Below are 17142 nucleotides of genomic sequence, written 5' to 3'. Positions count from 1 at the left end.
AGCAACTTATAGATTCTTAACATTTTCTACTAATCACATTTAAGAGTTTAATAGCTGAGCACATAAGATCCCTCTTCTTAGATATTACCCGAATTTAGCCTTTAGTTAATTCATTTCCCCATTGGTCACTTCCTTTGGGGTTGCAAATGATAATTTAACAGTTATTGCTTCCCTATGTGATTCCTATCACCCCTCCGTTTGACCCTGGAAGCCTGGCTTTGCACTGCTAAGGGATTACTCCTTGTAAGTGTATATACACCAGGACTTCCAGGGCACAAGGAGGACAGAAAAGAGAAAAGAGAATGAAAGAAATAAACGGGTAAGAACTTGAGAGGAACAAACTGAGATGGGGAAGAACTAGATTGAAGGGCTAGAAGAGAGGACTAGAGGAACAAGATGAAAGATGAGGAAGAGCCAGATGGGGAAGAACAAGATGAGGAAGAGCCAGATGAGAGAGAAGGAGATGGGAGAGGAGCTGATAGGGGAAAGAACTAGATAGATGAGAACCTAGAAGGTACAGAACTAGATGAAGGAATTAAGATAGAACCTAGAGGGGACAGTAGATTAATATAGAGAAATCAGGCAAGAAAGGAGCTAGACATGAGAACAGAACTGAAGTTGTGTATAAAGGATGTTATGCCAGAGGAATTAAAGCAAGTGGACTATAGAGCTTGGTGTGCTGAGATTCTATTTCCCAAAAATAGTCCTCACCATTAGTAGTTCTCTCTCCTGAGCCCCTGGGATGTATAATATTAAGGCTGGTCCCTCCAATATTATATAAGACACACACACACACACACACACACACACACACACACACACACACACACCAATATAAGCAGAGTACTAAACACTACAATGTTATGGTCACCAACCCAAGACTTTAATATTCCCATGGCTGCTTCTTAATATGTTTAAAATTAAACATATTAAGCTCCAGATTTCTGAGCTCCAGAGAATCCACCTGGACAGGTCAGTGAGCTCTGGAACCAGCTTGAATCCACCTAGACAGCACTTTGTCAGATGATTCCCAAAGCAGCAGACAACCCCAGGATGCCTGTCTACCTCAGAAGCCCCCCTTCCCACACCCCCCAAGAGTCAACTGACACCCACCAAGTCAACTGGAAGCAGTTTTTTGGGAGAAACAACACCCCTATTCCTGTCCACCCACCTTTTTTATAATAAGCAAAATGTCTTGAATGTTAGAATTCTGCTGCTCCTCCAGCTGCATGACTACACAGTTCAGTAGTTAAGCAAAGGGTCTTACATCATCCATGCGCTGCGTGATTATGTAATGTGCACAGCGTGGTCACGCAATATGCGCGTGCATGGCGTAGCTCTGTAAGCCCACAGGTGCATGTGCAGGAGAATCCTTAAAAAGCCGGACACAGACTCCTCCTCTCTCTTCTGCTCTCTCCTCCTCCCCACTCTCTCTCTCTCTGCACGTGTCTTTCACAGGCCTGGTCATTCTCTTCTGTCCTCCCCCACCCAATAAAGCTCTGATACTGGGTTTTGTTGTGCCTTATGACCTTTCTCGAATGGTAACAAGCGCTGTATTTAAAACCAACAGAATGGATTCTCCTCCACCACCCAGGAGCCTGATGGGGCTTGGGGGGAGGGCCTGGAAGATGCAAAAGGCAGTCCTGATGTGTAACTCTTCAACTCTTCAGTGCAGCAGGCCTGGGAAGCTAAGACAGTCTCTCCTGTCAGTTTTCTACTGAGGTAGTCCCTTATCTCAAATATTCATGCTCTCTTTAATTGAGGGAAATAAGGTCTTTGCTCCACACTGGGGTAGCAAGTTTGTGTCAGTGTATTAGTTCATTTCTATTGCTGTGATACAACACCATGTCCAAGGAAACTTATAAAAGATAGAGTTTATTTGGAGCTTACAGTCTCAGAGAATTAGAGTTTATGATGGCAGACAAGGCAACAGTGTCTCCAGCAGCAATTAAGAGCTCCCATCTTTAACCACAAGCAGGAGGCAGAGAGAAAACTGGGAAGAACAGGCATCTTTTGAAATCTCAGAGCCTGCCCTGTAGATGTAACCAACCATCTTGCTAAATAAGAAACACAGAACCAATGCAAAGAAGAAAGCCAAGAGATCAGAGCTAAGAGCCTTACCCGTCTGCTGCAGCTAGCCTCTTCAGCCAAGAGAGACCTACTTCCTGTGTGTTTGTCTTTATATAGATTTTCTGTTCTGCCTTCTCACTGGTTATAAACCCAACCACATGACAGCCTCATCACTGCCTGTTTGTACAGCCCTCCAGATCTTCTATGGTTGGTATTGAGATCAAAGGCGTGTGTCTCCAATGCTGGCTGTATCCTTGACCACACAGAGATCTACCTAGCTCTGCCTACCAAGTGCTGGGATTAAAGGCGTGCGCCACGAATGCCCAGCTCTGCTATGGCTTGCTATTAGCTCTGACCCCCCAGGCAACTTTATTTATTAACATACAAATAAAATCACATTTCAGTACAAATAAAGTATCGTCATACTGCCCCAATGACACATCTCTTCTAACAAGGTCACACCAGTCTTAGTTATCATTCTATTGCTGTGAAGAGACACCATGACCAAGGTAACATTGGAGAAAGCATTTACTGGGTGCTTGTGTACAGTTTCAGAGGTTTAGTCCATGGCCATTATGGCAGGGAGTGTGGTAGCAGCAGGCAGTCATGGTGCTGGAGCAGCTAAGAGCTTACATCCTGATCCACTGGTGGGAGGCAGAGAGAGCATCAGACTGAGCCTGGAGTGGGCTTTTGAAACCTCACAGCCCACCCCCAGTGAGAGGCTTCCTGCAACAAGGCCACACCTCCTAATCCTTCCCAAACAGTTCCACCAACTGGGGACCAATTATTCAAACACAGGAGCCTATGGGGGCCATTCTCATTTAAACCATCACAGTGTGGGTATCCATTACAGTCTCCAGAGACCATCAGGTCATGAAGACTTGCACCTAAGTCAACGGAGTAATCCCTAGATGGATTCCTGACCTGACAGTATTGGGAAGTATAAGGTGGGAGACGGAAGGAAGTGGGCTGCTGGAGGGGTATCCTTGCCCCTTCCCGGATGTCCCTGTCTTCTGTGCCATCTGTGCCATGTGTACGTGTGGAGGTTGGAGGACAACTTTTGGGAATCAGTCTCTCCTTCCACTGTATGGATTCTGGGAATTGAACACAAATCATTAGGCTTGCATGGCAAGTGCTTTGACCTGCTGAGCTATCTTGCCAGTTGTGAAAATTGACTTTTTTTTTTTTATACAGAGTATCACTATGCAGCCCTAGCTGGCCTTGAACTTGACATGTAGACCAAGCTGGTCTTGAACTCACAAAGATCCACCTGCCTCTGCCTCCCATATATCAGGACAAATGGCCATTATTCCCTGTGCTTTTTTTTTTTTTACTTCCTATTTTGAGATAATTTTGACTTACAGAAGTTTTGTGAAGATAGTATCCAGTTCCTGGTTCCCCATATGTTAACCCAGTTTCCCCCATAAGTTAGCGTCTTATGCAACTACAGAACCATTGCCAACAGAAAGAGATTAACCCTAGCACAATGTTAGGAACTTGATACAGAGTTGGAATTGGGCTAGTTTCCCACACAGGCCAACCTCCTCCAGTAACTCTGAACCCATGCAGTTAGTGCCCACTTCTCTTTGGGCACAGAACTTCTCCAGTCTTGAGAGTTCACAGCCTCTTTTTCTGTTTTATTTTATTTTTTTATTTTTTTTTAAATTTTTTTTTGGTTTTTCGAGACAGTGTTTCTCTGTGTAGCTTTGCGCCTTTCCTGGAACTCGCTTTGGAGACCAGGCTGGCCTCAAACTCACAAATATCCGCCTGCCTCTGCCTTCCGAGTGCTGGGATTAAAGGCGTGGGCCACCACCGCCCGGCCCTGTTATATTTTTTTAATGAGCATGTCTATGTGTAAGAGCTAATGCATGCAGGTGCCCATAGAGGCCAGCAGAGGGCATCAGATACCCTGTAATTGTTATAGAAAGTTGTGAGCCGCAGTGTGGGTGATGGGGATTGAACTCTGGTCTTAGAACCTGAATCCTCTGCAAGGGCAGTAAGTGCTCCTAACCAACGAGTCATCTCTCTTGCCAGCCCCCAAGTCTGTAATACTGGGGCTGGAGCCCAGTAACTAACACATGCTAGACAAGCACTCGATCACTGACCTGTTTCCCCTGCCCTTGTTTTGCCTTTTGCATTTGGTGACAAGTTCTTGTTAGGTTGCCAAGGCTAGCTGTGAACTACCTCTACAGTCTGGGTAAGCCTTGACCTTGCAATCCTCCAGCTCCAGCCTCCCAAGCAGCTGAGATGACACACCTGCACCTTTAGCCTGGCCATAACCTTTACTTCTTCACCTCATCCTTGCACAGCTTGGGTTCTGGAACCCTGACTAGGGGCAGTGAGGGATGAAGGAATGATGCACACATGTACAGGAAAAGCTGGGACTGGGTGAGCTGTGCTCTCTGATGTAGAAGGCACAGCACCCAGGAAGCTCAGGCTGTTTATAATACAGAGTGGAAGAGGGAAGTTAAACATACAGATAAACAAGGAGGCAGGCTTAATTCATCTCAGTAGGAACAGTCTCTGTAGGGGAGCAGTCTTTGGGCTGGGGGGACTACTGTGGACATTTTTTTCACATTGTCAATATTCACATTCGAACCAGAGGAAGGCTTTTCCACCTCCCTGATCTTCATCCAGGTAAGGTTTTGCCGTTCACATAGACCGGAGGCACTGGGATCTTTAACATGGCCATGCTCATGTCAGCAAGACACATTCAATCAGGAATCAAATCATTCTCTCCTGTAGTTCTCCACATTTTTGTTTTATGACACTCTCACTGTGTATAACCCTGGCTGGCCTGAACCTCACTCTGTAGACCAGGATGGCCTTGAACTCAGATATCCACCCACCTCTGCCTCCCGAGTGCTAGGATCAAAGGCATGTGCCGTGACACCTACTATCTTTGTCTGAAGAGAGAAATGAGAACAGACACAAATTTTGACATTCCAGGAAAATGTGCACAGAACTAGACACAACTGACTTTCAAAAGTATGTTCACTGAGCATTGCTATTATGTTTCTCCTAGTGGGACTACTTGGGAGATGAAAACAAACACAAAGCCCTCCCTCAGGTGGTTTCAGCAAGCCCACGCTTTGCCAGGCAAATTCCAAACAGCATGAAACAGAGGTTGAGCTGCAGGTGTGCTGGTGGCGCAACAGTGAGGCTTATAGTCTTGCCTGAACCCAGAGCAGGGTCCATTGGTCCCCACACACCCTCAGCAATTTGGTCTCTGAGCCCAGGACCCAAGTCAGGCTATAAAACTGGAAACAGGCCAGGCAAGGTGGCACATGCTTTTAATCCTAGCAGGGAAGCAGAGGCAAGAGGATCTCTGTGAGTTCAAGGCCAGAATGATTGATATAGCAAACCCCAAGCCAACCACGGCTACAAGATGAGACCTTGTCTCAAAACAAAACAAAACTGGCAATGATAATCAATCATTCCTCTACAGACAGGTTTACGTTTAGATTGGGGTAGGGGGACCGGGGGACCGAGAAGGATCTTACACAAATTGTCATTCAGTAACAGAACTTGCTAACTGACTTGCAAAGCCTACTTCACAGATGGATGATCTCTGTGAGTTCAAGGACAACCAGATCTAGGAAGAGTTCCAGTACAGCCTGGGATACAAAGAGAGACACCGACTCAAAAATGTATGTTTGTGCACTGGAGGCCAGAGGGCAATCAATCACCTGGAACTGTCCTTTCATATGGTTGTGAGCCACCATGTGGGTGCTGGGAATTGAATGGGGTCGTCTGCAAGAGCAGCAGTGCTCTTAACCGCTGAGCCATCTCTCCAGCCCCAATGTGGTTCAAATTAAAAGCAAGTCCCACAGGCTTTCCATTCCGTCCCACTGTCATGCCACGTGTAAAATTCCAAAGCCCTTTGTGAGTCTCTTTCTCGACCTGGAAAACAGAAGCAAAGGTCCTCTTGCAGAAGTAAGTGTAATGCCTGCCCTTCGGGTGAAGTGCTTAGCCAGAAACTGGAAGGTGCAGTGAGCGCAAAGCAAATCTTAGTAGCCAAGCCTGTGAGCAGGGACTGGAAGAGCGGCCATAAGGGGTTGAATGGCAGAGAGGCAGGGAAGGAAGTTCAGGAACCGGGCCAAAGGAACCGCCCAAAGTCCCTCACGAAGCCTTCGAGAGCCGCCCACCCAGACGAGTACATCTGCGGTTGCCTGGCCCGGGCCCATCTCCCAAGCTTCTGCAAAAAGACGTGTACATAGACACAGCCTAAAAGTCCCAGGACCGTTCACTTCCGCTAGACCGGCTCCAAATAGCTCTTTCCGGCTGGGACAGGACCAGGTTAGAGGCCAGCTCCCCAAGCAGGCGTGGCCTATTCAAACCACGCCCATCGCCCGCGGCCGCGCGTGCACAGCGACGGCCTATTGGTCCCGCCTTCGTGACGTCTTTCCGGGGCGGTCCGGGTGGGGCCCAGCGCTCACCCGCGAGCTGAGCGAACTGGGTGTCGCTGCGGTCCACGTCCCCGCGGCGCGGGGCTGAATCGCTGAAGTGGCTGCGCTGCGGTGCGAGGGCCACAGGCCTACCGCGCCCGGGTAAGCGACCCGCGCTGCCATCCAGGGGACTGTCGTGAAGGCCTCATAAACCGGTTGGGGATGGACAGCGAGGTGCGGGGCGGAGGAAGGATGAATGGGGACGTGGTGTGCTAGGCGGTGAGGAATGGAAGCGAGGAGGAGAAGGGAGGAACGGGCCGAGCCCTTGGAGGAGCATGGATGCGCAGGAGGAGGAGGTGGGCTGACGGCGATCGCCGACCTGCCAGAACCCAGAGCTGGGCAGTTTGCGAACACTATGGACACTTGAGAGTAGGCGAGTCCTGCATCAATCAGGCGGTACCCTAGAAAGTGTTGGCCTCAGAAATAGTTGACCCTTTGGGTGACTCAGGCCTGCCCCCCAAATCCTTTCTGCCTGCGAATGAGGAAAAATCATCCTGTTTCCCTCCCTGCTCCTTTGCGCCTGCCTTCCCTTGTGTCCGCTAGCTTGTGCGCTTAACGGTCTGGCTGGTGCTTAGGAATCCGACTAGAAGAACTTGAATTACTTACGCCTCCACCCCTAGGAAGCAGCTCTAAATTTTCAGTGAAATCAACCAGAAAAATCTTTAAAATACAAGTTTTCCATTTATAAGTTAGACCTGACTAATGGACAGCGAAATGCTGGCATGACAAGCTTTAAAACAAGAGACCTTTGGCAAGCCGGGCGGTGGTGGTGCACAACTTTAATCCCAGCACTTCGGAGGCAGAGGCAGGTGGATCTCAGTGAGTTCGAGGCCAGCCTGGTCTACAAAGTGAGATCCAGGACAGCCAGAACTGTTACACAGAGAAACTCTGCTTCGAAACAAACAAACAAACAAAATGTAAAAACAAGAGACCTTTGGCATTTTAGTGGTGAGACCTGAACTCCCAGAAACCTTGAGCTAAGCAGTGTAATTAAGTAATTAAGATAATATCTAACGTTCCAGGATCATGGGCTCATGTCTGTCACATGAACACATCCTTTAGATCACAGGGCAATGTCCAACCAGGTGATGTGTCAGGATTAGGTGGCTGTAGTTTGTCTTGTACTAGCTTTCTCAATTTCTGTTGCTGTGTATGTGTAACTTCCCCAGCTTGCAGTAGATATGGGACCTGCTGATAAGGATTACTAATAGTCATTGCCAAGCCTGGACTTCTCGTATTGAATCTGTGTATGTTAGGAAAAAAGTTCACCAAATCGAGGTCTAGTTTTATGTGATTTGTAATAACGATCTATTCATCTCAGATCACAAAGGAGTTAAAAGTCAAGGCAAGATTAAGAATGCAAGATATCCAACACTAGAGGAATTGGGAGGCATCTTAAGGGCACAGTCTAGAAAAGGAATGAAGTTGACACTTGGGGACTCAGACACGTCACCTGGCTGAACTCTGGTAGGAGCAGTCCAGGAAATACAGACTTAGAGTCTTGTGTATATAGACATTACCCTGTGGTCTTAGTCATGTGTCCATGTGGCAAATGGGAATTTGGAACATTAGATACTGGCCTTCTTGTGTGAGCTGGCAAAAGGTGCCTGCTATGTCTTGCAGATCCTGTGGGGAGCTGATTCCACAGAGGAGGAACTCTCAGCACTGTCTGTCCGTCTGTCTAGCCTAGTCTCTGACTTAAAATGTAGTTTTTTATTATTATTTTTCCTTTATTTATGTGTATGGGTGTTTCATCTGCATGCATGTCTGTGCACCATGTTCATGTATTAGCCTTTTAGGCTAGAAGACGCTGTCAGATCCTCTGGGACTAGAGGTAACAGACTATCATTAGACGGTGCAGGCCTGTACCCTCAGCACTGGGTAGAAATAGACGGGGATCCTGGGGGCTAATTGGTCGGTCAGTCTAGTCCACTTGACAAGTTCCAGTGGGTTCATCAAGAGACCTTGTCTCAAAATATGTAATATAATATAATATATAATATATGGTAGGTGGCTGGAGAGGTGGCTCGAGATTAAGAGCACTTTTAGAAAATATTTAAAAATATTTTTGCCAGGCAGTGATGGAGAACGCCTTTAATCCCAGGACTCGGGAGGCAGAGGCAGGCGGATCTCTGTGAGTTCGAGGCCAGACTGATCTACAGAGCTAGTTCCAGGACAACTAGGGCTGTTACACAGAGAAACCTTGTCTCAAAAACAAACAAATAAACAAACAAACAAATATATATGTATATGTATGGGTGTTTTGCCTCCATGTATGTCTGTGCACTATGTGCATGCAATTCCTATAGTGGCCAGAAGAGCGTATTGGATTCAGAACCACCTGGTCCACACTGAGAATCTAACCCTGGTCTTGTGGAAGAACACCCAGTGCTCTTAACTGCTGAGCCATCTTTCCAGCAAGGGCTCAGACTCTTCCTAGTGACACACGCCTTTAATCTCAGCACTTGGGAGGCAAAGGCAGGCAGATCTTTGTGAGTTCAAGGCCAGCTTGGTCTACGTAGGTTGGCCTTGTTCTAGGCCAACCAGGCCTACACAGTGAGACCTATCTCAAAACAAACAAAAATAGATGAGTTCTCACTATGAATCCCTGGCTTGGAAATTGTTATTATAGATCAGATGACCTAGACCTTTTGCCTATACTCCTGTTTTTATTTCTGAAATACTGGGATTCCAGGTGTATACAGCCATGCCTGGGTCCTTATACAGATCATGAGAATACTGAGGTGCAAACTCTGACTTAAGGCTCCCTAAAGTGCTCTATTAAAACTTATTTCTGGTCACACGGATGTTCTCTTATTGGTCAGTTTGTAAAGGTTAGTGTAGCTCCCCTTCTCTGATGTTGTTTTGTTGACCCAGGATCTCACTCTGTAGTGGGGGTGGCCTCGAACTTGCCTCTGCCTCCCCAGAGCTGGAATTATAGGCATGTGTCACCATGCCTAGCTCTATATGTGACCTTGACATTGAGACTATTCTTTCAAAAAGTGGAGGCAGGACCATGCCAGGAGATGAGGTCACAACACCAACAAGAGCCTTCTTGCCTCTTCTTAGTGGCTCATTCCTGTTTCTGTGGGAGAGACTTCTCGACCCGCCCACTGGCTAGGAGTGAGTGACTAGGAGTGACACACAGCACAAGCTTTGAGTGTACACTGTATGTTCATCAGTGAAAGCTAAGCCTAATAGCTCACACTTACATCCCAGCATTTGGGAGACTGTGCAGGAGGATTGCTATAAGTTGGGGGCCCGCTTGAGCTACATAGTGAGTTCCGAGCCAGCCTAGGTTACAGTGTGAGACCTGTCTCAACAACATGGCTCAGAACACAAAAGCCTGTACTTCGCTCACTGAGGACCTGAGTTTGGGCCCTAGCACTTACGTTTAGACCACAGTTAGTTGTAACTCCAGCTCCAGGGTAATCTGATGCCTCTGGCCTCTGGGGGCACCTGCTCTCACATGCACATACACACACAGATATACATGAATATGTGAGGTTAAAAAAAAAAAAAGGAACCTTAAAACTCAGCTACAGCAACTCCTAAGTGAGAAGCCTGTCTGGGTTCCACTAAGTGCCAGTTGCCTCCTAGAAAATGGGTTTCCTAACAGATAAATCAGGGCCAGCAAGATGGCTCAAGGAGTGAAGGTACTGGCCACCAGGCTTGCCCATCTGAGTTCGGTCCCTGCAGCCCATGTGGTGGAAGGAGAGAATAGATTTCCTACAGGTTGTCCTTGAACCTCTACACATGGCTCTATAGTACACATACACCCAGCCATGTACATATAATTACTTGTTTTAATTAAAAAAAAAATTCCTGCCAGGTGGTGGCACACACTTTTTAATGCCAGCACTGGGAAGGCAGAGGCAGGTGGATCTCTGAGTTCTAGATGGACCTGGTCTACAGAATGAGTTCCAGGACGGCCAGGGCTGCACAGAGAAACCCTGTCTTGAAATGCTCCCCCACAAAAAACAAAAAAACAGACAGACAAACAAAACAACCCTACATGTAAGGGAGCTTGAAAGATGAGTCAATATTTACAAGTCCCTGCTGTTCTTGTAGAGTTCAGTCCCAAGCATTCACGTCAGGCGCTCATGAATGCCGTAACCCCAGCCCCAGGGGATCCAGTGCCCTCTTTTAGCCCCTGCAGACATGTATGCATCTGCACACACACTCATAATCATGCACATAAGAAAATAAATGTTTAAAAAAATCTCCTTGGCCAGGCAGTGGTGGCTCATGTCTTTAATCCCAGCACTTGGGAGGCAGAGGCAGGAAGATCTCAGTGAGTTCGAGGCCAGCCTGGTCTACAAAGAGAGTTCCAGGATAGCCAGGACTATTACATAGAGAAACCTTGTCTTCAAACAAACAAACAAAATCTCTATGACCCGCCCCCCCCAAAAAATCTCCATGTGAACTTGTCAACAACTGCTCTATTCCACACTGCCTCTCAGTTGAAAGAAAATGATAATTCAAATCCAGTTCTCAAGATGGCCATTGTTGACATTCACTTAATGCTGCTGCTGTGTCCATAAATACACATTTATGTCTTCAGTTCTAACAACCGTGAAGTAGTTTAGCCATGAATGGCACAGTGTTGACAGAACCATTCTGGAGTTGTGTTCCTGTAAAAATATCTGTAGATCTCTGTCATGGGGGCGGGGTTTGGTATGTGTGGGGGTAGGGGTGTGTGTGTGTGTGTGTGTGTGTGTGTGTGTGTGTGTAGACCAGAGGTGGACACTGAGATGTCTTCCTTGTTGCCTCGCCACTGGTTTTATGTAGGCAGGGTCTCTCTGAACCTCAGGTTTGCTGTTTCAGCCAACCTCACTCAAAGCCCTGGGACCCATCTGTCTCTGCTCCCCACAAACCTGGGGTCACAGGTGCATGCTGCCGTGTGCAGCTTTTGCATGAGTGTTAGGGATCTGAACCCAGGTCCTCGTGCCTGTCCTGTGTAGTAAGCCATCTCCCAGCCTCATGGATCATGAGGAAACCTGGAAGCCACCATACAGCCAAGGCTGGCCATGGACTCTTGCTCTTCCTCATTACACCTGCCAACTACTACAGGCCTGTGCCACCAAGACTTCCATTTTTGGACTTCTATCCAGTTCCTCCTTTAGAAAATTCTTCAGCTGGGTGATAGTGGTGGTGCACGCCTTTAATCCCAGCACGGGAGGCAGAGGCAGGCAGATCTCTGAGTTCAAGGCCAGCCTGGTCTACAGAGCGGGTTCCAGGACAGCTAGGGCTGTTACACAGAGAAACCCTGTCCTGAAAAACCAAAGCAAACAAGCAGAAGTTCTTGTGTCAGAATTGCTTCCTCAGAAGTTGTGACATTGACAGCCCTGATACATGTCCTTTCCCAGCCCCGAGCTGTTGAGTGCGGCTCCTTCCGGGGCCGCCTCACTGGATGTTTGTCCCTGCTCTTCCTAAGCAGTGTGGGCTCTCTTTCATCCGTAGGTGTGTCTGACACCGCAGAGCAGCATCTGCCTCTGTCCTACATGTGCCTCAGCGAGTGCCATGGCCTGGGAGTGCCCTGCCCAGCCGCTCTCACCTGCAAAGCCAGACTTATCATGGCAGGTACAGGATGCCAAGCCCACAGCTGCCCGAGGAGGACATCAGCCTGGCCTCCCAGTCGGCACTGAGCAGCTGCCTCTGGTGAGTGTCCCAGGCGCTGCCTGTTTGGGGACCAGACAGGGAACCTAGAAAAAGCCCTGGGGTGGTGGGTTCGTAGAGTCAACAGAAAGCCACCGAGTCAGCGCCTCCCTGGCTTAGCTGAATCAGCTACCCTGAGGTGGAGGGAGGCTCTGGAGCCACAACTGGCAAACTACAGCTTGTGAGCTGTGTCGATAAAGTTTTCGTGGGACACAATCACTGCCATCCATGGTTGTCTCTTCCCTGGACTAAATAAGTAGCTGAGATATGGCCTGCATGATTCCCTGTCTAAAATATTGGCTGCCTGGCCTTTATAGAAAAGGTTGGCCCACCCCTGTCCCAGATTTGTAGTGAGTGGGCAGCAGGGGGTACTAACACCTGGAGTATGTTTAGGGAGCTGAGGCCCTCCCTAGCCACTAGAAGTGCCTGTCACATCTTTTCTCCTTGAACTCACCAGCAGACTTCCCACCCAGGGCTGGGGCCCAGGGAACACCCTGGACCTGCTGGCATCTTTAGGGTATCAGTAGATGAAAGTAGTCCAGGGACCATCTAAATGCCTTCATCACCATGGCCCAGCTGCCTTGCCTCAGCTCAGAGCTGTGTGGTGGTATTGTGTTCCCCAAAATATTGTGCACCCTAATAACTTATCTGGGGTCAGAGAACAGAACAGCCACTAGATACTTAGGCTAGAAAATAGTGGCACTCACACCTTTAATCCTAGCGTTCCAAAGGAGAAATCCCTTTGGATCTCTGTGAGTTCAAGGCCACATTGGAAACAGCCAGGCATGGTGACACACGCCTTTAATCCCAGAAAGTGAACCTTTAATCCCAGGGAGTGGTGGTAGAAAGGAAAGATATGTAAGGCGTGGAGACCAGAAACTAGAACATTTGGCTGGTTAAGCATTCAGGCTTTCCAGCAGCAGTTCAGCTGAGATCCATTTGGATATGAGGACTCAGAGGCTTCCAGTCTGAGGAAACAGGATCAGCTGAGGAACTGGCAAGGTGAGGTAGCTGTGGCTTGTTCTGCTTCTCTGATCTTCCAGCGTTCACCCCAATCCCTGGCCTCAGGCTTGATTTTATTAATAAGACCTAAGATTCCTGCTACAGGGCTGAGCCTGGGTTCTCTGTGCGAAACCTCCGTTTCAGCTTTTCTCTAGGACGCTGGCTGCCTCTTCTCACCGCCCACCTTCCCTCAGAACAAACAAATAAGACTCACCCAGTACCAGGGAGGAAGAGTTTTCACCCTGTTGGCAAGGCTTGGCTTTCTCCTGCCCTAACTCCAGCTGCTTAGGGAAAGAAAGTGGGTCTCGTCAGAAGCCGAGACCCAGTGGAATTGGGTCAAAGGCTTTAGGCAGTGGGAGGCAAGACACAGGCAGGTCGGCATTTCGCTCATGGCTGCTGAGTTGCTTCTTCCTGGGCTAAGGCCTGGACCTCTGGGGAGCCTGTGTGCTGCTGAGCAAAGGCCTCTGACCAACTTGCCTTCTTCACCCCAGATCCCTGGGCCAAGCAGAAGGCAACTGTTACGAGCCTGAAGGGCTGGCCGGCTGAGAGGCTCAGAGACCACCAGCCTGCTTCCAGCTCACCAGCAAGATGTGGACAGCCCTGGTGCTGGTTTGGATTCCCTCCGTGCTCTTATCTAGAAGCCATATGGTGTCTGAGGAGCCACGTAAGTGAGTGTGTGACCACCAGGAAGGCCCACAGGAGCCTGAGCCCAGAAGAGAGGCAGCTCCAGATCCCTACCTTTCCAGCTGCAGGGCTGGGCTGTCAGTCAGGTCTGGATAGAGGGAGCACAGGTGGGGGCCCCAGTGTGACCAAGCAGCAGAGACCTGCAGAGTTGCCCTGTCTTCTAGAGTTCATTTGTTGGCACATCAGTATTGAGTGTGCTCCTGCCCTGCTGGGCTCTGCGTATCCCCAAGAATTCCTTCAGACAAGCCTATCCTTAAGGCGAGGCTACTTAGAATTTGAATGTCTGCAGCTACTTTTCTGTACAAATCTTGGGGGGGGGGGTGTACAGGGGCTGAGGTTTGCTTTGTTTTCATTGGCTAATCACATAATGTGAGCCTTCTGACTTGATGCTTAGGGATTAGATCCAGTTACAAAGTTCTGAAGCCTCCACAGGCTGGAGCCTCAGAATGGGCCAAGGAATCCTTAATTCAAGGTGTCATGGGCTATGGGCAGCTGTTGTCAGCTGTGGAGGGGAGAAGAGAAGATACTGGTTCATATGTCACTTCCATCAACACCCAGGGCTCTGGTTGGGGAGTATGGTGCCAACCAGCCAACACAGGGGCCATGATAGCTAAGGTGACAGCCCATGATCCCTCCATGTGGTTCAAAGTATTCTATCTTTTTCCCCTTCTGATTTTAAGGACACTTAGTCACAACCAAGATGTGGCCTAAGGCGGTAAAGCAAAGGATGCCTAGGGACGCAGATCTAAGGGCTGATAAACCGACCGAGAGAACAGCCACAGTGCCGCCTGCTTCTGTCACATTGACCACAGGGACCTGGGCAGCCAGCCTGAACTCTACCAATGTGACAGCGGAGATGACAACACACTGGACTAACAGGAGCACTCCAACAACCAGAGAGGACACTACGGACAGTGTGACCTCCAGGACTCTTGTGCCGCCTACATCGTCAGGCCCCTCGTCTGTGGGGCACACTCTACCCATCACCACTGCTGGGCTCTCCTCTCTCAGCACACCACGTGCGGAAGTGCCAAGTACAAATGCCAGGACATCACCCAGAACAGCCACAGTGGCAACAGTGGCCCCACGCACCATGACTGTTGCTGCAGGCACCATAAACACAAGCGGTCCCACAAGGGCTCCGAGTCCTACCAAAAGCACACCTGCTAACACATCCACCATGAACCCCACACCCACCTCAGGTGCCCCGACACAGGGTACCACCATCCAGGTGACAACAGGACAGCCAGTGCCTAGCACAGGGAGATCAACACCTAGTCCTGTAAATACCACCCTGGAGCCTACCACTACCCGCCCTGTGACTTCAGTGTCCTCTACAGTAGTGACCACCACCCAGACACAAACCAAGGAGCCAACTGCCAGCACAGTGCCAGTGCCTCCCACCAGCCCGACCCCTGAAGTGGAAGCCACATCCCCCACCACACAGCCAAGCCCTGCATTACCTACCCAGGGGACAGGTGGGCCAGGCACACCCTTGACCACAGAGCGGGTGGAGACCAAAGCCACAGCCAGTACTGCCTCTGCTGGGCCGACACCCAGGAGCTCCGGGGACCCAAAGGTGCCAACCACAGACTCATGTCAGCTCAGCACCCAAGGCCAGTACCTAGTGGTCACCACTGAGCCCCTGACTCCATCCTTGGTGAACAAAATGTTACTTCTGGCGGTGCTCGCTCTTGGGGTGACCCTGTTCATTGCAGTCCTGGTGATGTTTGCCCTGCAGGCCTATGAGAGCTACAAGAAGAAGGACTACACGCAGGTGGACTACCTGATCAATGGCATGTACGCTGACTCGGAGATGTGAGGGCCCCAGGAGGCCGGCCTCTTCCATGGCCTTCTGTTTTGCCTCAGACGAACCAAGTGCTTCCAGATCCTCTCGGTGCAATTTCAGAGCTGTGCCACATGCGTAGACACATTTAATCGATGTCAGATCAACTCCACGATCAGGAGAGAGCTGCCTTTTCATAGTTATTTTTTTAAACGATCACATATGCAAGAGTGGCCAGGGTCGAGGGGGCTTGGCCCTCCGTGTGTGTGTGTGTGTGTGTGTGAAATCTTGACCAGAATTAAAAGCACTGATTGCTCTCCAACTGGCTTGTGTGGCTCTGTATGCCCTGCCCTTAGTCTCCTAGTGCAGCCTTTGTGATGTCTGGGGGCTTGCTTTTGTAAACTTATAGTATGACATGAGTCCCTGGAGGGCTCCTGTGTTCAGGCCACTGCTTTGGGCTCCCTTTGATGTCCAAGTGCTCAGCAGAGGCTCCAGCCAAGTCCTGAGCTGTTCCTGGGTGCTGGCAGTTGGCTGCTTGACCTCTCAGGAGCTGAGCCTCTTGGAGCCCAACCTGGGTATGAAAGAGCTGAATCCAACACAGTCCATAGAAGAGCCAGCTTGGCCTTTACACTCCCTGCCGGAACATTAGCTACCCTGCTCAGCCACAGAGGTGGGGTAATGGGTCCAAGACTAAGGATGCTTAGTCTCTTGTTTCCAGTCAGAAGCTCAGAGCCTTCTCTACAGGACAGTTCTGGATTCCAGGTCCTTGCCATGAGCAGCAGTCACACACAGCCCAGCCACTGTCCTCCTGTGAATGCATGGAACACTTTGAGCACTCACCCCAGCAGATCAGCATCCCAACCCCCAGTTTAGTGGGCACTGAGGCTCAGTAGCATCTCATTCATCAAGGGTCAGGCAGGATAAAGCCTGCCTGTGTTCTGGTTTGGGTCTTGTTTCTTGGCAGTGCTGGGGATGGAACCCAGGCCCTTTTGTATGGGAGGGAAACATTCCTGCTGAGCCATTACCCCAGCCCTGACCCTGGTCCTAGAGTCCCAATTCTTTCTTCAGCTGCCCTGCTTACCAAGCTGATCCTTGGCCTATCTCTACCCACATGCCCAATGTAGCAAGAGCACATGAGCCACACGGCAGCCACGATGGCCTAGATTCTCAATTCTGCCTCGTACAAAAGGGATGGCAGGTGGCCTGTAACAAAGGACAAAGTAAACCCCTGGGTCATTTGCAGAACTGTACAGGGTGAGGTGAAGGGATCAGAATTACCACACAGCTCTTGAGGCTTCCAACCCACCTTATCTAGTATTAAAGTCGGCCCTGCCCTGCTGCCCCACCCACTTCAAGCAGTCTGTACTGATAGCTGACTCTTCTCGCTTCTTTCTAGCAGACGCACCAGACCCAAGTGCATGGTTAATCATTGCTGTTGGCTCCAGCCATGGCTGGGAAGGTGGCTGGTTCCAGCCTCTGGTTTGGCTGCCTCGC

The 17142-nt window shown here is 49.5% G+C and overlaps 1 protein-coding gene across 1 annotated transcript; it reads left to right on the top strand.

Annotated features, from left to right (window-relative positions):
* The first annotated feature begins 6491 nt into the window (after nucleotides 1-6491).
* Nucleotides 6492-15970, top strand: C1H11orf24 (chromosome 1 C11orf24 homolog). Its single transcript, XM_059263684.1, has 4 exons — nucleotides 6492-6620; nucleotides 11982-12179; nucleotides 13670-13842; nucleotides 14543-15970. The coding sequence occupies exons 3-4, from the start codon at nucleotides 13767-13769 to the stop codon at nucleotides 15682-15684; spliced, it is 1218 nt and encodes a 405-aa protein (XP_059119667.1). The 5' UTR covers nucleotides 6492-6620; nucleotides 11982-12179; nucleotides 13670-13766; the 3' UTR covers nucleotides 15685-15970.
* The last annotated feature ends 1172 nt before the right edge of the window (nucleotides 15971-17142 follow it).

The sequence above is a fragment of the Peromyscus eremicus genome, chromosome 1 (assembly GCF_949786415.1).
Source record: "Peromyscus eremicus chromosome 1, PerEre_H2_v1, whole genome shotgun sequence".
In the NCBI taxonomy this organism is placed as follows: Eukaryota; Metazoa; Chordata; class Mammalia; order Rodentia; family Cricetidae; genus Peromyscus; species Peromyscus eremicus.
This window is presented reverse-complemented; position numbering and strand designations above follow the sequence as displayed.